At 54.7% G+C, this 22,535-nt stretch overlaps 1 protein-coding gene across 3 annotated transcripts; it reads left to right on the forward strand.

Moving 5' to 3' along the window:
• The first annotated feature begins 1,298 nt into the window (after positions 1 to 1,298).
• On the forward strand, positions 1,299 to 22,335 carry tubgcp6 (tubulin gamma complex component 6). Of its 3 annotated transcripts, none has more exons than XM_088645629.1 (26): positions 1,299 to 1,539; positions 1,857 to 2,032; positions 2,860 to 3,691; positions 3,787 to 3,950; positions 4,431 to 4,644; positions 5,750 to 5,911; positions 6,280 to 6,401; positions 7,349 to 7,433; positions 7,651 to 7,760; positions 8,300 to 8,391; positions 8,541 to 8,680; positions 9,231 to 9,380; positions 9,471 to 9,552; positions 9,789 to 9,877; positions 10,127 to 10,242; positions 10,463 to 10,601; positions 11,121 to 11,237; positions 12,228 to 14,385; positions 15,353 to 15,520; positions 16,275 to 16,443; positions 18,524 to 18,665; positions 18,963 to 19,157; positions 19,250 to 19,382; positions 20,025 to 20,238; positions 20,814 to 21,007; positions 21,670 to 22,335. In XM_088645629.1, the coding sequence occupies exons 3-26, from the start codon at positions 2,936 to 2,938 to the stop codon at positions 21,759 to 21,761; spliced, it is 6,003 nt and encodes a 2,000-aa protein (XP_088501755.1). In that variant the 5' UTR covers positions 1,299 to 1,539; positions 1,857 to 2,032; positions 2,860 to 2,935; the 3' UTR covers positions 21,762 to 22,335. The 3 variants fall into 3 exon arrangements, with proteins under 3 accessions (XP_088501755.1, XP_088501753.1, XP_088501756.1); XM_088645630.1 differs by lacking the exon at positions 1,299 to 1,539 and adding an exon at positions 1,564 to 1,756; XM_088645627.1 differs by lacking the exon at positions 1,857 to 2,032.
• Positions 22,336 to 22,535: the final 200 nt, after the last annotated feature.

The raw sequence follows: 22,535 nt of genomic DNA on the forward strand, positions 1-22,535 counted from the left end.
ACTCACTGTTCCTCAGGCTGTGACAGGAGATCACATGCTGGGCTGCCAGTTCAACTGAGTTCCCTCCTCCCTCTCCCAGTAGGATTGGGATCTGTTGTGATTCTAGCAGGTGTGGGAACTCTGGGATTAGATTTCTGAATTTAGGGAAGAATGTTTCTCTAATCCCAGAGAATCTGTCATAGTGCAGTAGGAAGTGCACCTCTGTCTCTATTTCTCCCCGCTGGCAGTGGGAGCACAGCCTGTCCTCTCTGGGCAGCCAGGTCTGCCTGTGTCGCCCAGTTTCTATGGCCAGGCTGTGGTCACTGAGCCTGTACTTCGTCAGGGTCTGTTTCTTTTTGCTGTTTCCTATCTTGGTCAAATATTCAGCTAGTGTGTATTGTCTGTTTAGGGTTCTGTAGCATTCCAGTTTATGTTGTGTGTGTATGTCCCAGTGTGTGAGATATTGCTGTCTGATCTGTGCTGTGATGTGGTTGAGTCTGGGTTGTGGTGCTCTAGCAGTGCTGTCCTGAGGCTGGTTAGGGTTGGTGTGGCTCAGGTCGGTGAGCCTCAGGACCAGCTGGCTCAGGGGGCTCTGTTTTGGGCTCAGCAGGGCTTTGTGGTGGTAGGAATTTTGGTCGCTGTTTTTTAGGTGTAGCCAATACTTTAATACTCTTTTCTGTATGTTTATCAATAGTGGGTACTGGCCTAATTCGGCCCTGCACCCATTGTTAGGTGTTTTTCTCTGCACACGGCTCCTCTCTCTCAGCTTTTGTTCTCCCGCTACATTACCTTTGCTTACTGCCTTGTCTTTCTCACACCTGAAGAAGGCTTCACGGCCGAAACGTTGTGTTTTCTTTCTCCCTTCTTTTCAGCATGGAATAAACCTACTACTTGTAACTAAAAAAAGATTATTGCGAATCTAAACGACTGCTTTAATTTGTGAATACCTGTCCCTGCTAACACTAATTAACTCCTCAAAACCAGTGACTGACAGCAGCTGGTGGAGAGGTTGCTCTTGCTATACAAACACAGGATTTTTGTTTTTTACAGAAGTGGCGGAGGCGGGTTAACTTATAACTGTCACTGCGGGGGAAATGGTTGCGAAAGTAGCCTGGCCATTGAAGTGGCGGGAGGCCAAAGATCAGCCAATAGGAATACGGGATACGGGAAGAGTGACAGCGCTTTGCCGTCCAATGAGAACGCAGAAAAGAGAGCGGAAATTGCTGAAAAAACCCAAACCTGGCGTCATCATTTATAACCCAATCGAACATCGGCCTCATTCGCTTCAGACCAATGAAGTCTCAGAGTGGGCGGGCCAAGTGGAGGCTGAGCGGTAGTTAAGGAAAATAAAGTGATAGGGATTGTGGATACAGTTGTCTGTATTAATAAATGTGTTGTTGTTTTTTTTTTGCCTTCCATAAAACAGCTTAAAGGTTAATGAAATGAGGAGATCAGTTAAATTATAATAGCTGTGCCCGGTCTCGTCTCAATGTTAATCCACACTGGGACCTTGATTGGTAAAATAGTAACCAAAATCGGAGCATCGTAGCACTACAGCAGGTATGATTCAATGGGTTCCGTTAATGCATCTCAACGATTGTTCAGGTTAAGTGATTGTGATCAATGTATCGTTCATTTAACGATTTCCGCTTTCGCATATTCGCTTCTCGGCCTTTTGGCTAAGATCGAGTGTAATGTATCGTTCATTTGGCGCAAAAGATGATGTGCTGATTGATACCTTGATGTTGAGTGCCCTTGCAATGAGTATCGGATCTTGGTAGGTATCGGTGTTCGTGGTCTTGTGTCATAGACTTATCGCTTCTTTGCGGCGCGATTTCTTAGAAATTACTAGAACATCTTTTGTGTTAACACTACAGAATTCAGGTTCAGATTTAAGGCTCCAAAAGCAAAGAATATGATTTAGCCGGCATCATCAGAATGTACTGCTGCCCGGGACAGAAAACGGCAACAGTACCCTACTTGCGCGGACTTGTTGGTGCGCATACATCACCAGAGGGTATACGAGAGAACAGATACGTTTTGGGAAACCTGGGTAAATTGCCATTGTTTTCTAGTCATTATATACATTTTCCCCTCACAATCGTGTAATTGAACAAAGGCGTTAAAATTATTTCCTTTGAACTCAGGAAACCCGTTTTTAAACATGCAAACATTGTAACTTTTAGAGTGATCTTATGAAACGCAGTCAGGACACATCAGGTGCCTCAGAACCGTGGGGAATAAAATATCTGTAATGCACCCAAAGTGCAATGTGCTTTTCAGAAACCAGTTAGTGGTCACATAAGAGTTTCTGTCGTTCGTGAAGGCTCTAGGCCTGATGTAGTGTGTGTGTGTAGTGTCATTTCACAGCAGTGCAGCATGGGAGGGCTGTATATACCATCCGTTCAGATGTTTCTTCCAATTCAGGGTGGAGCTGGAGACTGTCCCAGTCGAACAGCAAGCAACAGGCACAAGGCAGGATACACCCTGGACGGGACACCAGTCCATCACAGGCCACCCACAGACTCAGACACACACTCACTCGAGGGCCGGTTTTCTCAAAAGCCAATTAACCCTCCAGCATGTCCTTAGACTGTGGGAGGAAGCTGGAGCACCCAGAGGAAACCTTTGTGAACACAGGGAGAACATACAAGCTCCACACAGACGGCACCCCAGAAACTGAGCCCAGGGCCAATGCTAACTGCCCTGCCACCTGCTTTACATACCCTGCGTGACTAGTGCGCTATATTGAGTGATTATCCACCAGAAGCCCAGAGTCTGAAGCTCTTTTGGAGCACCATGTAGAAGCTCTGGGCTTTGGCATGCGCGACAGCACCCCTGTGAACCCCGCTGGTTTAGCGCCTGTCCTTGTTTCTACAGGTGCGTTGTGCCTGCGCTGCCCCCTGCAGGCCGGGAGTGCGTCACCGCGGCCGCCAGCCCAGCGGGAGGGAGCGCCATGGCCGGCGTCTCCGGCGGCAGCTGCAGCATCACGGAGCTGCTGGGCGCCCTGTGCGACGCCCACCTGGCGGGAGGGGCGTGCAAGCCGCGCGCGTGGCGGGGGGGCCGCGAGGCAGCGCGGCGGGCCCTGCGGCGGCGCGCCTACGGGGCCCTGCTGTCCCGCCTCTTCCGAGAGCCCCCCCCCGGCGGCGGCGGGGCCCCGCGCCGCCCCCCGCCCCCGCCCGCCACGCCCCCCCGGAACAAGGTGCTGATGCTGGCGTTCGACCTGCGCGTGGCGGGCTGCTGCCAGGAAGCCGCGCAGCTGGAGGAGCTGCTGGGGCGGCTGGCGGGGGGGCTGGACTCCGTGCTGGAGCTGCTGGTCCAGCTGGCGGGCTCCGCGCCCCCCCCCGCCCCCTCCTACAGCCGCGACTTCATGCGGAGGGAGAGGCCCGTGCTGCGGCGCCCCCCGCTGGCCGGCTACGATAGTGCCGAGCTGTGGCGGCTGGAAGCAGAGGCCTGGGCCCTGGTGTGTGGGGAGGAGTGGGGGGCCCTGGGGGGTCTCTGCACCACCCTGGGCCTGATGGAGGCGCCCCCCGGCACGGGCACGGGCCTGCTGGCGCTGGGCAGGGCGGGGGAGGGCAGGGAGCGTTACGAGAAGGAGACGCGCCTCTCGCTGTTTGGAGCCCTGCAGCACACCCGGACCTCTGACATGGAGATCCGTCTGGACCTGCCCCCGGTGCCCAGCAACGCCGAGCTCACGGGGCTGGCCATCCGGGTGAGAGCTCCGCTGGGCGCGCCGCGGCCCGTCGTCTCGGACCGGCGCGCGCGGACCCGTCTGACCCGTTCTCCGCTGCTCCCGCCCCACCCCAGGTCCCCCCGAGTCTTGACCAGTCCGAGGACGAGGGGTTCCAGTCTGCCTCGAACCTGACGCCAGATTCGCAGTCCGAGCCGAGCCCCAGCCCGGAGCCGGACGTGTGGGAAGCGCTGCGGAGTTTCGAGCCTGGCCGCCGGCGCTGCTGGGAGGGGATCGGCTGGTAAGGGTGGGGGGGGCCAGAGAGGGCAGATACCCCAGTGAGGGCAGTACAGGGCAGGAGAGGGGAAGGCCTTTTGCACTGAGGGCAACGAGACTCAGACGCAGAGGAGTGCGGAAGGTGAAAGAAGGGCGTTAGTGCAGATGTCTATAGGGCGTCCTAGCTCCAGAAGGGGATGGCGGAGGTGGTGTTTGTGCTCGCAGCAGTCTGGGGAGGGAGTTAAGCGGTGGGAGCTGAGACTCTGTGGGATGTTGGCGAGGGGCTGACGTGAGATCTGCTAGGTTTCAGGAGGGACAAGGCCACAGGAGAAGGGCTGACTGGACGGACTGGAGTGGGCTAGCTGAGTTTGTAACCTGGTGGGTTCTGTGGTACACCAGGCAGTTGTTGTGATGCACATTTCTTCCGTTCACCTCTCCCACCACTCTTTGTCCCTGCCTTTCCTCCTCTTTGTGCACTTGTCTTTCTGCCTTTCTCCCTGTCCAGCCCCCCCGGGAGGAAGGAGCTGCCCTACCTGTCGGAAGCCGGACGGGAGGCGTTCGACCAGCTGTACCAGCTGCGGGAGGGGGGTCTGCAGCTCCTGAGCACTGCGGCTGCCCTGTCGCCCTCCCCTCTGCCCCTTCACACCCAGACCCAGCTGGTCACCGACGTGCTCAACGTCCTGATCGGAGTGGCTTCCACAACCTTCCCCCTCGACCAGGTACCGTGTGTGTCTGTGTGTCTCCGGGACTCTGGGGCTTGCCTTTCTGTCTGTCTCTCTGTCTCTCTCCAGGCCTCTGAGGCTTGTCTGTCTGTCTGTCTCTCTGTGTCTCTCCAGGCCTCTGAGGCTTGTCTGTCTGTCTCTCTGTGTCTCTCCTGGCCTCTGAGGCTTGTCTGTCTGTCTCTCTGTGTCTCTCCTGGCCTCTGAGGCTTGTCTGTCTGTCTGTCTGTCTGTCTCTCTGTGTCTCTCCTGGCCTCTGAGGCTTGTCTGTCTGTCTGTCTCTCTGTCTCTCTCCTGGCCTCTGAGGCTTGTCTGTCTGTCTGTCTGTCTGTCTCTCTGTGTCTCTCCTGGCCTCTGAGGCTTGTCTGTCTGTCTGTCTCTCTGTCTCTCTCCTGGCCTCGGAGGCTTGTCTGTCTGTCTGTCTCTCTGTGTCTCTCCGGGACTCTGAGGCTTGTCTGTCTGTCTGTCTCTCTGTGTCTCTCCGGGACTCTGAGGCTTGTCTCTCTGTCTGTCTCTCTGTGTCTCTCCAGGCCTCTGAGGCTTGTCTCTCTGTCTGTCTCTCTGTGTCTCTCCAGGCCTCTGAGGCTTGTCTCTCTGTCTGTCTCTCTGTGTCTCTCCAGGCCTCTGAGGCTTGTCTCTCTGTCTGTCTCTCTGTGTCTCTCCAGGCCTCTGAGGCTTGTCTCTCTGTCTGTCTCTCTGTGTCTCTCCAGGCCTCTGAGGCTTGTCTCTCTGTCTGTCTCTCTGTGTCTCTCCAGGCCTCTGAGGCTTGTCTCTCTGTCTGTCTCTCTGTGTCTCTCCAGGCCTCTGAGGCTTGTCTCTCTGTCTGTCTCTCTGTGTCTCTCCTGGCCTCTGAGGCTTGTCTGTCTGTCTCTCTGTGTCTCTCCAGGCCTCTGAGGCTTGTCTGTCCGTCTGTCTCTCTGTCTCCTGGCCTCTGAGGCTTGTCTGTCCGTCTGTCTCTCTCCTGGCCTCTGAGGCTTGTCTGTCTGTCTCTCTGTCTCTCCTGGCCTCTGAGGCTTGTCTGTCTGTCTCTGTGTCTCTCCTGGCCTCTGAGGCTTGTCTGTCCGTCTGTCCACTCCTGACACCAGACCGTTCGTGTGTGCTGCAGGTGACGGCGCAGTTCAGCCCGTGCCCTGGCATCTGTGTGTCGGGCGTCTCTCCGGACAGCATGCAGGGGCTGCTGGGCGAGCTGGCGGAGTACGGCACGCACTACCTGCGGCTCAGCCGCTTCTGCCTGCAGGGCGCGCACAAGAGGGGACTGGTGTTCCAGGTGTGGGTCGTCTTGCTCCCTTTCAAACAACACAAAACATTCTTCTCCCCGGCCGGCAGGAAAAAAAGACACTTCCCTTTCTTCAGACAGCTGGTTATTTATTTCAGAACGATTTAAGTACATTTTAAACAAAAATTCTAAAATACGCTATGTGTATTTGCTATACACAAATGTAACAAAAATCTTAACAGTCCTCACTTGTTTGCTTTTTAATTATTTGGTCAATTAAAAAAATTAAATTGATCAATCAATCACAGAAATGGTGAAGCTACAGTATACCTGCGATAAACTGGCCGAGGTGACTTCTTGGAGCAGTGTCCTGACTACCAGCCCGGTAGCCGTGAGTCTCTCTTCTCGCTCTCCTCCAGGCCTTCACCGGGGCTCTGCGGCGGTACCTGCAGTATTACCGCGCCTGTGTCCTGTGCACGCCGCCCACTCTCAGCCTGCTCGCCATCGGCTTCCTGTTCCGGAAGGTGGGACGGCAGCTCAGGTGGGCATGAACCTGGAGCACTGCTGCAGTCACCCGCACAGGCGGTCAGGACAGGGGCAGGACAGGGGCAGGACAGGGGCAGGACAGGGGCAGGACAGGGGCAGGACAGGGGCAGGACAGGCTGTTCACGAGGTCAGGACAGGGGCAGGACAGGCTGTTCACATGGTCAGGACAGGGGCAGGACAGGCTGTTCACATGGTCAGGACAGGGGCAGGACAGGCTGTTCACATGGTCAGGACAGGGGCTGGACAGGCTGTTCACATGGTCAGGACAGGGGCAGGACAGGCTGTTCATGAGGTCAGGACAGGGGCTGGACAGGCTGTTCACATGGTCAGGACAGGGGCAGGACACGCTGTTTACGAGGTCAGGACAGGGGCAGGACAGGCTGTTCACGAGGTCAGGACAGGGGCAGGACACGCTGTTCACGAGGTCAGGACGGGGCAGGACAGGCTGTTCACGAGGTCAGGACGGGGGCTGGACAGATTGTTCACGAGGTCAGGACGGGGGCTGGACAGATTGTTCACGAGGTCAGGACAGAGTCTGGACACACAGGAGCAGGTAAAGGTTTATTCCGCGCCAAAACGTTGTGTTTCTTTTCCTTTCAGCATGTAATACGTTTACAGTAAAGGAACAGGTAAAGGTTTATTCCCTGCTGAAAAGAGAAGAGAAGAAACACAACGTTTCGGCTGTGGAGCCTTTTTCAGGTGTCAGCCGACACCTGGATTCTTCGGTTTGACACCCAAAGAAGGCTTCACAGCCGAAACGTTGTTTCTTTCTTCTCTTTTCAGCCTTTACTTGTTCCTTCTTTGCAGCCTGCGCATGCTGACGCAGCTCCCTACTCGGACTACTGTAGTTTACAGTAGATGTGAAAGAACGATGACGGTTTTCCTCTTCGCCGTTCCTCTCCCTGCCCGCGCCCCTGACTCTCGGCCTGTCTCCCTGTGCAGGTACCTGTCCGAGCTGTGCTGTGTGGATGGGGGTGCCGGAGGCAGTCAGGCCGTGGGCAGGAGCAGTTTGGCCTCCTTCCCTGTGGTGAGTGTCGGCCACAGGACCAGTCCCCCCTGCGCCACCCAGGCACTGCTCCTCTTGCACATGTGGCAAGAAAGCCATGATCGTGATCAGCTCTGAGCCCTGGTACTTGCACTACGGCGTTGCAGATGAGCCACGTACTGTACCTGTGCTGGCTACAGGGCTTGCACGCTTGCCTGTGTGTGGTTGTGAGGGTAATCCAGTGGTCCGTGTGCTTCAGGGAGTCAAGCTGCTGTCCTACCTGTACAATGAGGCCCAGAGTAACTGCAGCAACGAGAACTACGCTGTCCTGCTGTCCCTGCTCAAGAGCAGCTGTGAGCCCTACACGCGGTGAGTTGACCTGCCGGGTGGTCTATCTGCTGTGTCATTCTGTTGTGTATCGTATTGACCTGCATGTGGAAAGCTAAATCCTTACTGTGCTGGTAACCATCGATCTATCTATTTTAGAACCATCTCGTGCTATTCCCGGTCACGGTCGCAGGCAGGGTACACCCTGGATGGGAGGCCAGTCCACTGCAGGGCACACTCAGACACAGACGTGCGCACACTTAGACACAGAGAAACACGGGGCCAATTTTCACGAAAGCTGATGAACCTATGTCTTTGGACTGTGGGAGAAAGCCGGAGCACCTGGTGAAAACGCATGCGAGCATGAGAGGGACGTACAGACTCCACAAAGACAGCACCCCGGGAATCGAGCCCAGAGACCCCAGCCCTGTGAGGCAGCAATGCTGACCACTGCGGCACTGTGCCACCCTTGCTTGTAAACGTCATGTCGGTGTCGGTACAGATTGTTTATGATTGCTTTGCCTTTTGCACTATGGAGCTGCACGACATGTGTGATCAGTCAGCATGTTTGGGCTCTGCAGGTTCATCTACGACTGGGTGTACAGTGGGGTGTTCAGAGATGTGTACGGAGAGTTCATGATTCAGGTGAACGAAGACTTCCTCAGTTGTCGAGGTGAGTCTTTCCCGACCCCAAACTAAGAGAAAAATAGTTTTACTGGCTTTTAAAGTTGTGTTTATTACACTGAGAATTTGGAACACCAAAACTCGTTTCACTGAACCTGCTCAGATGTTCCTGATCTCTCTCTCCCTCTGTCTGTGCAGACAAGCAGTTCTGGACGCAGGGCTACACTCTGATCTCGCAGGATGTGGAGGAGTGTGTTCCGGTCTTCCTGAGACACATGGCCAATGACATTTATGTCTGTGGCAAGACCATCAATCTGCTGAAGATCTGCTGCCCCCAGGTGAGCACCCGGCCGCTGGCAGCACTGGTACCTGAACACAGCACAGCACCTGGCACTGATCCTGAGCGGCGCCCTATCCCACTAGCATCGTGCTCTCTGACTCGCATCCCGATCCCCCGAAATACGGCACGTGGGAGCCCTGAGTTAGTCGTGGCAGTGTCTTCTGCAGTGCAGTCTCTATTCTGTCCTTCTGCACGCTGACTTGCTGTTCCAGACCTGTGATCTGTGGTGTAAAAGCGCTCAGCCCTGTCCCATCTGTCCTCTCCAGCTCGTCAGTACAGTGTGTTGAATTCAGAATTCAGTTCAGCCCTGCACTCTGCCCCTCTACCTGGCTGGCACGTACCTCTGCTCCTGTGTGTTTGTTGTTCTGTACTTGTGCTCTTGTGCTGTGTTGTGCATGATGGTGGGCTGCCACTATCACTATTGTTGACTGTTTTGTAAGGTCCCAGGCACCCTGTGCAGTGCTGTCTTTCGCACTGTGCGCGTCCCCAGAGACCGGTATGATGACAGATGAACTCCTCTCTCGCTCTGTGTCTCTCCTGCTCTGCAGCACTACATCTGCTGGTCGGAGCTGCCGGTGCCGCGGATCGCCGTCACCTTCTCCCTGCAGGAGGTGGAGGAGGTGGAGCGGGACTGCGCCGTGTACCGCGGGCGCATGGAGAGGATCGCGTGCCACTGTGCCACGAGCAGGGAGGAGAAGGTGTGCCGCCCGCTCGGATGCGCGCGGGAGTCCGCCCACAGGCCGGCGGGGGTCTAACGCGCGCGTTCATCTCTTTCCCTCTCTGGCCAGGCCTTGCGCACGGAACAGGCCCGCCAGGAGCTGATCAGCCAGGTCAGGGAGTCTGCAGCCAGAACGCTAGAGAGCATCCGAGGTGAGAGAGAGCGAGAGACCGTGCTCGGGGTGGACACAGAAGAGTGCCGCACCCTTATCACAACTGCATGCTCCGCTCGTGGTATGAACCCCCTGCTCGTTTCTCAAGGAGCTTCACGCATGTGCAGGGGAAAGCGGCAGATACTCTGTACACAACACCGAGGACCTCCCAGCTGCGCCCGAGACATCCGTCCTCCCTGCTTCTCGTAATCCCTCCCCCCCCCTTTCTCCGCGCAGGGCGGCAGGTGTCCCGGCGGCTGGCGGAAGAGGCGAGGAAGAGGGAGCGATTCGAGGAGATGAAGCAGCAGCTGGAGCAGGACCGGGAGGTGCGGGGTGGGGGGGGAGAGGGGAGAGGAGGGTCTGCAGCTCGGGTGGCGAGCTGCACAGTGTGGGGGAGACGGATAAGTGGCTCAATGGATCAATTCGAAAAATATCAAGCGCTGTGATTGTACAATACGACCAGGAAATGGGTTAAGGAGACTGCTCTGTTCTGGTCAGCTGCGGTGTGGGGGTTTGCTTGGCAGTGCCCAGTTTCTCCGTCGTTGGCCCCTTACTCCCCTGCTCTTTGCTGGCAGTGGCGCAGCGAGGCGCGCAGACGGGAGCAGGAGGACGATTTTGGGTTCGCCCGGGAGCTGAGGGACCGTGAGCGCAGGCTGCAGGCCCTGGAGGAGCAGCTGGAGCGCCAGGCCAGGTGAGGGCCGCGGGGGCATTGCTCTCACCCCGAGGGTCTTCCCCTGCCATCGGGGCTGCGGTGATGCTCTGTGGGCCGGTGGGTCAGGGGTCCAGGGGGGGGTCTGTGGACCTGTGGGTCTCTGTTGACTGCGCTTGGGTCAGTGTCTGAAACAAAAGCCCACGGCTTCTCTGCGGGTGTCGAGCAGCTGGTGAGACTCTGTGTGTGTGCCCGTGTGCAGGAAGGAGCTGGTGGAGCAGTACAGCCGGCTGTCGGAGGAGGCCGCGCGGCGGGAGCGGCGGGCCCTGTGGAGGGCACACAGGCTGCGGCTGGACTCAGCCAGGGCCCAGTTCCTGGAGGAGGACCGCAGGCACACGCAGGTGAGACACTGCCACTGCTGAGAACTGTAGCGTAAGGCTCTGACGTGCATCAGAATGTGAAAGTGCTGGGCGTGTGGCACAGTTGCTGCATTTGCATGTGTCCGTCTATCCATTTTCTTACTGCTTCCTCCAGTACAGGGGCACGGCTCAGCTGGAGCCCACTGCAGAACGGCAGGATACACCTCGGATGGGACGCCTGTCCATCACAGGCTACACACAGACACAGATGCACATGCATGCACTCACACCAGGACCAGTTTTGCAGAAGCCCATTAACCTACCAGTGTGTGTGTGGACTGGGGGAGGAAACCAGAGCACCTGTAGAAAACCCACTTGAACATGCAAACTCCACGCAGACAGGTCCCTAGGAATTTTGCCCAGGGTCCCAGGACTGCAAGGCAGCAATGCTAACCATTGTGCCACCATGAGGCCCATTTAACACATACATATAGTTAGTTGTGCTATAAAAAATGTTTTTTGTGGTTTCACAATGCTTTACACCCCATCTGTCTCCCCTAGGCTCTACTACAGCAGTTTCCACTTGGACAGGGCAGACCTCTGCTGGACATCCTCCCCAAGACACAGCTCCTGACCCACAGAGCAGCCCAGAGTGAGCAGCAGCCCTCCCAGACAGAGGTAGGCAATGTAACAGCACATCTAGATTCAGCCAAGTGCCGAATACGAAGAACTAAGAAAGTTTGCGGACAGAGGGAGGCCGCTTTAATTAAACTTTAATTAAGATCTAGGTATGTTTTAGATCTACAATATATGAGAATATGGGCCAATCTTTGGCCACAAGCCTTTTCTTTGCCCTGTAGATTTATTTTCCTAATTATAACAGAACGTAAGTTGTTACCATACTGTAGGTCAGTAAATGCCATGGATTTCTGTCATGGATTTCTGGATCTCTTCCACTTAAGATGATTTTTTTCCTGTTTTCCTGTAATGAGCGCATACATTACCTTTGATACTTTGAACTTTTAATTTGAGAATCAGTAGGAGGTTCACAAGGTACTGGAAACAAAACTGTTAACAAGATATTTAAATAATGCAAGTTTGTTTTATTCTGAATATCCATCTGTTGTACCTTTTGATTAATCAGCTTTCGTGCAGAAATGGCATTCTGTTCCACCTTGTGTGCCTCCTTTGTCATGTGCAGGACTAATGTTCCTGAAAACACCTGCAATTGACAGGTACTGGACCGTGTGGAAAATAGGGAGTTAGGTTTCCACAGTCTGTATAACTCTCTTCAACTAACCTAACTGGCAGAGTTCTCCCTTAAAATTACAAATACAATACCGTGAATTATAATTCAACATGAAGGAAAACATCGAATTCATAATAAAGTAGAATGTTATTTACCTTGAACCCTCAGAGTTAAAAATTGAAAAATAATCGGATTACGTTAAGAGAGCACCAGAATCACACCTATGTGCTAATGAGAGAAATACACCCAGATGGTTATTAATTAATTAGGGCTGGTAATTAATACGGAAACTGCGAATGGGGGAAATCTGTGATTAGCAACCCCACTGTTGGCGAGGGAAACCTGTACTTATTTGAAAATCGGGCTTTATTCACAAATCCTTCAGTCTGAAAAGTTTGTGATGCCCTGCGTCCCTCTAGGCACCTCTTCTCCCAGGGCAAGGTGACCAGGACCAGAGAGAGCAGGGGCTGCCAGGCAGTGAGAGCCAGGATACGGACACCTCTCCCGAGACGCCAGGGGCTCCTGCACCCTCCTCCTCCCCAGCCGCCCCCCTGCCATCCCTGGGAGGCGAACCCCTGATCTCGGAAGAGCTGGACCTCGACGATTTCCTCCCCAGAGCACGCCCCGCCCAGGACAGGGGCCACAGCCGGAACCACACCCTGGACGCGGCTCTTCTGCGCATCGAGTCTGACCTTCTGGCCGGTGCTGCTGTTGGCCCTGCCCCGGTCCAGGATTATGATTTCAGCAGCCCCTTCAGCTTCTTACAGGCCGAGGAGACGCCCCCCTGGGGGAGCCCCAACCTGGGGCAGGGGGAGACCAACAGGGAGCAAGCCCTGTGCCCACACAGGCCCCATATTTACGGCCACCCCTCTACGGCCCATATCCGGGTGGGGGAAAACGTGTCCGAAGTGGAGGAGGTGCTGCCGAGGCCCGGTTCCCATGGCCAGCCCTCCGACTCCAGCATCCCCCTGGGGCAGTACGCCTCGGAGGTGGGGCTATCGCGTCCCCAGCGGAGTTCTCATGGTCACCCCTCCCAGGCCTCCGTGCAGCTCGGGGAGCAGACCCAGGGACCCGGAGCCGCGCCGGATCAGGGGGCGCGTCGAGCACGGCTCAGCCAGGGGCTGCCAGCTTCCGAAGGGACCGTCGGTCCAGACGTCCACACGGGAGCAGCCAGTCCAGAGTCCGCGCAGCCAGTTCACGGCAGAGAGGGGCCGTTGGAAGAGGGCGCGTCCAGACCCAGTGAGAGTACAACACCCCTAGCCAACAGAGAGGGCAGCAGCCATGGACGTGAGGCTCACCAGGGTAGGAAGCCTGTGGATCCACAGCTCTGTGCACTGGGGTTGTCCAAGGAGGAGCTGGTTGATCCTGAGCCAGGGGATCATGAGTCGGTCACAGGGGCTGTTCTTACTCCCGAGGGTCGGCAGCCCATTCCACACGCTGCCCGTGCCGATAGGAAACTGGACGGCAAAGCCCCGGAAGCGGAGAGCATTGACCCTCGGCACAGCTCTCGTGGGGATGCCTCTGATGCCAACAGCAAGGTTGGTCGTATCCCGGCCGTGGATATCCGTGACCACCCCTCCAGTGCCCATTTCAAGGTTGGGGCATTCGTGCTGGAAGAAGAGCCCCAGCCCCCCGCGCCCAGCGTCTACGGCCACGTTTCAGACGCCAGCATCAACGTGGGGCAGCACGTCTCCGAGGTCGTCGCCCCGGTACCGGCGGCAAATCGTCACGGCCATTCCTCCGACGCCAGTATTAAAGTCGGGGGGTTCGTGTCAGAAGTGGCACAGCCCCGCCCGCGTTGGAACAGGCACGGCCACACCACGGATGCCAGGATCAAAGTGGGGGGGTATGTGTCGGAGCAGGAGCCCCCCAGGCTGAAGCCCAGCGCTCACGGGCACGCGTCTGACACCAGCCTGCAGGTGGGGTGTGTGGTCTCGGGCACGGAGCCATCGTTACCCACCCCCCAGCCTCACGGGCACGCCTCGGACACCAGCCTGCAGGTGGGGTGTGTGGTCTCGGGCACGGCGCCATCGTTACCCACCCCCCAGCCTCACGGGCACGCGTCTGACACCAGCCTGCAGGTGGGGTGTGTGGTCTCGGGCACGGAGCCATCGTTACCCACCCCCCAGCCTCACGGGCACGCCTCGGACACCAGCCTGCAGGTGGGGTGTGTGGTCTCGGGCACGGCCCCATCGTTACCCGTCCCCCAGCCTCACGGGCACGCCTCGGACTCCAGCCTGCAGGTGGGGTGTGTGGTCTCGGGCACGGCCCCATCGTTACCCACCCCCCAGCCCCACGGGCACGCCTCGGACACCAGCCTGCAGGTGGGGTGTGTGGTCTCGGGCACGGCCCCATCCTTACCCGTCCCCCAGCCTCACGGGCACGCCTCGGACTCCAGCATCAAGGTGGGGCAGAATGTGGCCGAGGCCCCCCCTGCTCCCAGGCCACGCTGGAGCGTTCACGGCCATGCCTCCCAGTCCCACTTCAGACTGGGAGTACTGGTGTCAACTCTGCAGCCCCCCCAGCCCCCCCCGGGCACGCCAACTGCGGGGAACGGGCAGAGGGGCGTCGTGCAGGGTAAGAGTACGTCCTACACACACGGCCATGCAGGCCTGTACACTAAGACAGCAGCTCCACACTGGGGGTGTTCACCCCATTCCTGCAGTTCTTCTCGAGCGTTTCTGGGCTCAAAAGAACATTTAATCCTTTTCAAGGTCTTTTAAACCTGATGTTTAAAGAGGTGCTCTGCATGGAAGATACAACCATTACAAATCTTCTCAGGGCTGGATAGAGATGTTCACTGTCTCTAGTAAGTGAAATGAGCAGAAAGTAATCACGAGGGGTTTTGTGTGAAATGAAAGCCAGGAGACCACGTGTAGCCCACCAGCTCTGACCTTAAGTGTTACTTTTAAGGGCGGTGTGGTGGCTCTGTGGCTCAGGATCTGCGCCTGTGGCTGGAAGGTTGCCGGTTCAAATCCTGCTGCCGGCAGAGGAATCCTACTCTGTCGGGCCCCTGAGCGAGGCCCTTAACCCCAGCTGCTCCAGGGGCGCTGTACAATGGCGGACCCTGCGCTCTGACCCCCAGCTTCTCTCCCTGTCTCTGTGTCTGTGTCTGATGGAGAGCAAGCTGGGGTATGCGAAAAGATGATTTCCTAATGCAAGAAATTGTATAGGGCCAATAAAGTGATCTTATCTTACATCACTGAGAAATGGTCATTTTAAAGCTCCAGCCAACACCCTGTCAAAGTTTGTTTGGTAAGACTAGTTTGCCTTTTGTTTTCTTACAGTGCTACGACTGTAGGAGAACACATGTACACCTGTGTGTTTTCCTTACTTCTTTGTATTGAGATCAGTGGGTGCTAAGAAAGAAGAATAGGAGAAAGCACAGCGCTTGAACCTTGTGAGCTAGTCAGCAGAGGAAATGAAGTGCCTAACTAAGACGTGTAGGCGACTGCACCCTGAGTTGGGCGGCGGTTCTGTGTTTCCCAGTGCCTGTCCAGTGTGGCTCTGTGTTGGGATATCCTGTATGTGTCTGTACCTGCAGGCCCTGTGGGGAAGGAGGAAGCTGGAGCTCACAGTAACGCATGGCAGGAGGAGGCCCCAGTACAGTGCGCAGAGGGCTCTCCAGGGTGGAGCAGTGAGCAGGAATACCTCCTGTCCCTCGCAGCCCAGTATGAGGTGGAGCAGTACCAGGACAACTACAGTCTCCTGAGTGAGTACCGGTCTACCCACGCCTATTCTGTGCCTATCGCAGGTCACCTTTAGAGAGCACTGTCGCTGTCTGTGTGCTAGGGGAGGCAGTAAAGATATCCCACCTTAAAGAGCACGGTTATATGAACACGAACGGAGCTTTTAAGAATGTGCCTGGCTTTGAATCAGAAAAGGGTTGATATGGGAAGAACTGTGCAGACTGAAATATATGTATCCTGGAGAAGGAAAGAGTCGCCCTCCCAGATTTATTCAAACTGTTACAATTTGGTGTTGCCAAAATGTAGAAAATGGGGGAACGATCGAGCGGATTGATCATTAAGTAAAATAATCATCCTTCCCAGCTTGTAAAGATTCTGCTAGGGTGGAGGAGAGCCCTGTGTTCTGTTTGTGCTGGAGGAAAGCTAGAGGGCTGTTTCGTCGTCTCCCGGGGCCCCCTAGTGGTGACCAGCCGTAGAGAAGGAGGCGAGGAATTATCCGCTGGGCCACACGACCGACCCACAAGCAGCATAGCAAGAAGATCTGAACGTATTCCATTAAGTGCAGCGCCTCAGGTCACAAGAGCGCCCCCCCCGCCCCACACTCGTGATGCACATCCCGGCCTGCGTTTCCGTGCGGCTCGGACCCTAGCCCCTGGGGCCGGAGCGAGGGAGACGTGGTCCGTGACAGAGCCGGCTCCGCGCATTTCCGTCCAATAGCGGCGCACAGCACAGGGCCGTAGGCTCCTGCGTCAACGCCGCTGTCCCTCTCCCCTCCAGTGGCCGCTCCGGACATGCAGCTGCTCCAGCAGGTGACCCGAGGGGCCCACAGCCTGCTGCCGGACCCCTCCCTGCGCCGGGCCACGGACACCACGGCCGTGCAGCTCAGCGAGTTGGTGTCCCTGCCGGTGCTGATGAAGCACTCCGTCACCGCGCCCCTCATCACGCAGTGAGTCCCACCTTTCACACACCCCTGCCTCTCGGAGGATCTGTCTGAGTCCGTGGTCCGGTGTCTGTCTCGCCTCGTCTTCTTCTCTTTGTCCTTATGTCTTATTTCAAAAGCAAAATGCACCGATTCCATCACACGTAGACGAATGGATTAAGGGAAGGGAACTCTGTGGATTATCCTTCTTGTGATATAAATATTAATAGCTTTCTTGCTATAAAATGAGCAGAGCTATCTCTCTGCTAAAATTGTGTGCAATCTTTTATCTTGTGTCTCACTGACAACTATTTTTCTCTCTCTCCGCTACTGCGACTCGCATTCTTTTTTCAATTCAAAGAGCCTCATTGGTATGGATGATGAACTCGAGTTGCCAAAGCAATAACAAATAGTAAATGTTTACACATTTTTAGGATAGTGACAGGATATTGAGGCCCACTGTCTGCTCCTCAGGCTGGGACAGGAGATCACACACTGTATTGTTATTATTGAGACACAGGCTCACCGTCTGTTCCTCAGGGTGGGACAGGAGATCACACACTGTATTATTATTATTGAGAGACAGGCTCACCGTCTGTTCCTCAGGGTGGGACAGGAGATCACACACTGTATTATTATTATTGAGAGACAGGCTCACCGTCCGTTCCTCAGGGTGGGACAGGAGATCACACACTGTATTATTATTATTGAGAGACAGGCTCGCTGTCTGTTCCTCAGGCTGGGACAGGAGATCACACACTGTATTATTATTATTGAGAGACAGGCTCACTGTCTGTTCCTCAGGCTGGGACAGGAGATCACACGCTGTATTATTATTATTGAGACACAGGCTCACTGTCTGTTCCTCAGGCTGGGACAGGAGATCACACACTGTATTATTATTATTGAGAGACAGGCTCACTGTTCCTCAGGGTGGGACAGGAGATCGCACACTGTATTATTATTATTGAGACACAGAATCACTCTCTGCTCCTCAGGCTGGGACAGGAGATCACACACTGTATTATTATTATTGAGACACAGGCTCACTGTCTGTTCCTCAGGCTGGGACAGGAGATCACACACTGTATTATTATTATTGAGACACAGAATCACTCTCTGCTCCTCAGGCTGGGACAGGAGATCACACACTGTATTATTATTATTGAGAGACAGGCTCGCTGTCTGTTCCTCAGGCTGGGACAGGAGATCACACACTGTATTATTATTAGTGAGAGACAGGCTCACTGTCTGTTCCTCAGGCTGGGACAGGAGATCACACACTGTATTATTATTATTGAGACACAGGCTCACTGTCTGTTCCTCAGGCTGGGACAGGAGATCACACACTGTATTATTATTATTGAGACACAGGCTCACTGTCTGCTCCTCAGGCTGGGACAGGAGATCACACACTATTATTATTATTGAGAGACAGGCTCGCTGTCTGTTCCTCAGGCTGGGACAGGAGATCACACGCTGTATTATTATTATTGAGACACAGGCTCACTGTCTGTTCCTCAGGCTGGGACAGGAGATCACACGCTGTATTATTATTATTGAAACACAGGCTCACTGTCTGTTCCTCAGGCTGGGACAGGAGATCACACACTGTATTATTATTATTGAGACACAGGCTCACTGTCTGTTCCTCAGGCTGGGACAGGAGATCACATACTTGGCTGCAGCTCAGTTGAGCTTCCTCATTCCTCCACTAGTAGAATTGGAAGCTGTTCTGATTCTGGCAGGAGTGGGAATTCTGGGATTTAATTTCTTAAATTGGCATAGAAGGTTTCTCTAATTTTTTAGTATTTCATGTAGTGTAATTGAAACTGTATCTCTGTCTGTGCTTCTTCCTGCTGGCAGCCTGTCCTCTCTGGGCAGCCAGGCCTGCCTGTGTCCAGTTCCTATGGTCTGGCTGTGGTCACTGCGCCTGTCCTCTCTGGGTAGCCAAACTATCTCTGTTTCTTCCTCTCTGATTGTCTGTGTTTCTTGTAGAACGTATTCTGTGTAACTCTTCCCCCCTGATTCACTGAGTCCCCCTTGGCTCTGGGTGGCTCAGTGCTGTAACCCGGCTCTCACTGTTCCCCGTCCTCCCTGCTCCCAGCGCCTCGCTGGTGAACAAGGCTGTGGTGGACTACTTCTTCGTGGAGCTCGAGGTGGAGCGGCACTTCGAGGCCCTGCGGCACTTCCTGCTGATGGAGGACGGGGAGTTTGCCCAGTCCCTGAGCGACCTGCTGTTTGAGAAAGTGAGTGGGGCATCTCGGGGCCGGCTGGTGAAGACCCCGAGCCAGGTGGTGCCGGGGTGAGAGGACTGAGTTGAGAAAACCGACAGTGCGTCTTTGTTTTTCTGCAAGGATGACCTAATGCGGAGGTCGTGTTTGGTTTTCTGAGGTGCAGACTTGAAGCTGGCTTCATGGCAGAGGTTTTTCTCTGAATGATGGTTATGTGCTGCGCTCGCTTTATCAGTAGTAAAGGTATGGCCATGCCTGTAGAGTACCGCTTCCCTCTTACACCCACTCTCCCTTTGCCGCTTGTCCTTACAGCTTGGCAGTGGCCAGACCCCAGGGGAGCTCTTGACCCCCTTTGTGCTGAACTCCATCTTGACCCGGGCTCTGCAGTACAGTCTCCATGGCGACAGTCCGCTGGCGGCCAACTTCACCTTTGCCTTGCGCTTCCTGCCGGAGACCTTCCACCCCCATGCCCCTGACGCCCTGGGCTGCCTGGAGCTGCGCTACAAGGTGGGGGAGCGGAGCCACAGGCAGCTGCGCGCCGCGGTTCCAGCCCCCTCTTGCCCTCGCTGAAGCGGCCTCTCTCTCTCTCGGTCCCGCAGGTGGACTGGCCGCTGAACATCGTCATCACCGACAGCTGCATGAGCAAGTACAACCGTCTCTTCTCCTTCCTGCTGCAGCTGAAGCACATGGTCTGGACGCTGCGTGACGTCTGGTTCCACCTGAAGAGGGCAGGTCAGCGCTGCAGCCGCTGTCACGGCGGGAGGGGACATGTGTAGCATAGAAATAAATAATAATCTTCTTATCGCTCTTCTGGACACTCAACGCAAAGCGCTTTACAGGTGATGGGGGCTCTCCTCCACCACCACCAGAGTGCAGCCCCACCTGGATGATTCAATGGCAGCCATAGTGCACCAGTACACTCCCCACACACCAGCTCTCAGTGGGGAGGAGAGCAGAGTGGTGAAGCCAGTTCAGAGAGGGGGGTTATTTGGAGGTCATGACTGGTAAAGGTCGGGGGAATATTTGGACAGGACCCCGGAATTAACACCCCGACTCTTTTCGAGAAACACCCTGGGTTTTTAATGACCACTGGGAGTCAGGACCTCGGTTTAACATCTCATCAGAAGCATGGTGCCTTTCCTACCGTATAGTGCCCCCGTCACTATACTGGGGCATTAGGACCCACTCAGACCGCAGGGTGAGCGCCCCCTGCTGGCCCCACTAACACCTCGTCCAGCAGCAACCTTAGCTTTCCCAGGAGCCCCCCCCTCCAGGCTCACACTGGCTGATCTTCAGCCGGCTGCCTGCTGTGAGCCGCTGGCAGTCACATCTTTGATCTCTCCGTATCTCTCTCGTTCCCCCGCTCTCTCCCAGCTCTGGTGAAGGGGGCGGGCCGCGGGGGGCAGTTCCGCCAGCTGCAGCTGTATCGCCACGAGATGCAGCACTTCGTGAAGGTGATCCAGGGCTACATCGCCAACCAGATCCTGCAGGTGTCCTGGAGCGAGTTCTCCCAGCGGCTGGGCAGTGTCAGCGACCTGGACGCCATCCACCGCACGCACGCCGACTACCTCAACAGAGCCATCTTCAGGTGGGAGGACCAGCAAGTCTGATGATAATAATGATAATGTTTCTTTATTGGCCCTATACAATTTCTTGCATTAGGAATTCGTCTTTTCGCATACCCCAGCTTTTTCCTCCAAGGAGACACAGACACACAGACGGGGAGAGAAGCTTGGGGTCAGAGCGCAGGGTCTGCTATTGTACGGCGCCCCTGGAGCAGTTGGGGTTAAGGGCCTTGCTCAGGGGCCCAACGGAGTAGGATTCCTCTGCCGGCCGCGGGATTTGAACCGGCAACCTTCCAGTCACAGATCCTTAGCCACAGAGCCACCGCTCCGCCCAATGTGATTGCACAGCCTTGAGAAGAATTTAAGCACTTACTTATCTTGTAATTTCCACATCGGTCTATTCCTACTTTGCATGTGCCCTTGGCCTGTTTTAGGTGCCTCTTGGAATCATCTGTAAGCATGAAAATCGGTCTCTTTCAGGTCGTCTCTTGGAGTATCTTGTAGAGCAGAGAGGTAACTCAAGTTACTAAGCCTTACCTGTTTAACACTTTTCTTTCCTCCGTCCTTGTCTCCCCTCTCCCCTCTCTTCTTCTCTCAGGGGCCTGCTGACAGAGAAGGCTGCCCCTGTGATGAACATAATCCACAGCATCTTCAGCCTGATCCTGAAATTCCGCACCCAGCTCATCGCACAGCCCTGGGGCTGCCAGCAGGGGGAGGCAGAGCACCCCAATTTCGTGGCCATGCAGCACTCGTACCGCACCTTCAAGTACTACTCCCACTTCCTCTTCAAAGGTACAGTCCCCCCGTGCCACAGGAGAGCTGGGCATTGCGTGTGCAGTCTCCTGCCGCCAAGACGAGCTGGCGGCGGCCTGCTCAACACGGGCACTGGAACGCTTTCTGCCAGCAGGTCCAAAGCAAGGGGTGACCCGAGTGGTAGAGTGAGGGAGTCAAGTGCAGAAAATGTTTAGAAATGCTGGGGAGGCAGAGATGGATTTTTGTTGATTGCAGGATCCTAGGAGTCCAGGATGATGAAACAGATTTGGCATTTTCAGATTCTGCCTATTCGTGTAAAAGCAAAGTGTATTACACACCCAATAAAGCCAAGTGAAAACTGCAGTGAACACTGATATTCTCTGTTCATGTGAGTGAGCTGCGTGCAGGCAGGGTGTCACAGAAAACGATAACGGGCTTGAAGCACTGCTGCACCTACTCTATTAAACTATCAGCATCTTCATACCCAGCGTCCCAGATCCAGTCCAGGGATTTTGCCATTGGAAAAGGTCCAGGATCCCAGGATTTGTTTCCACATGAATATGGCTGTTTTATAATGACAGCTTTTGTGGGTATAGATACCTGCAGTTTAGTACTAGAATTCCAGGGGCGCAGTGCCTCTGAATTGCACTGCGTTATGAAGCAGGGAGTACTCAGTGCATCCTATGTCTTCTTTTCAACAGTGGTCACCAAGCTGGTGAACAGGGGTTACCAGCCCCATCTGGAGGACTTTCTTCTGCGCATCAACTTCAACAACTACTACAAGGACTCCTGAGGAACTCCTGAGAGCGGGGAAAAGTTCGTTCTTTACCAAGGACTCACTTGGAGCTGCAGCCTGGTCACATTGGCCAGTCTTATTGACGGAGAGTGGATCTGCTGTCCAGTTCACAGCAGAAGTGGTACTGTGGTTCACACAGAGCATCACCAGACATAAAGCAACATCCTGACTTTAAATATTGTATTATAGTTTAATAGTACAGTATATACTTATAAAATATATATATATATGCCAGAATACAGTCCCTAAACTCACATGTGGCCAGTTTAAGAAATTGCACTCCTCAGTTACTGTAGTGTAAAGCAGCAGAAGACTGTCTTCAGCACTGTTTCTTACCATTGTATTGATGAAGTGCATTTTTATGTTTCCATTTGTGTCTGCTAATGAAATCGCTAGTTTTCTAGTCTGCTAAACAGTGACTGGTTTTCATAATTACTCATTTTTTAAAGACGATCCCTACAGCTTATTGGTTAGCTGCGTCATGGCCTGGTCTAGGAAGCTCTGGCCTTGTTTGTGTGATACAGCACTACTGTAAAGAGAGCTGATCCAATAAAGAGTTTATTTGGCGTAACTGTCTTTGAGAGCCGATAGTTGGCAGTGTGTCTTCATCACTGTACTTCAAATGTCCCTCATTAAAAATGGACGAAGGTATAGGGTGCATAATCGTAGTGGCGCAGATCCAAGGTGGAAGGTGATGAACTAATCATGTTGCTCTGTAAATTGGATGATTCCATAAATCTTAAATTCAGTATCTCAGGAAGTAAATGTGTT

This window comes from Lepisosteus platostomus, chromosome 9 (genome assembly GCF_059453375.1).
Source record: "Lepisosteus platostomus isolate fLepPlt1 chromosome 9, fLepPlt1.hap1, whole genome shotgun sequence".
Lineage (NCBI taxonomy): Eukaryota > Metazoa > Chordata > Actinopteri > Semionotiformes > Lepisosteidae > Lepisosteus > Lepisosteus platostomus.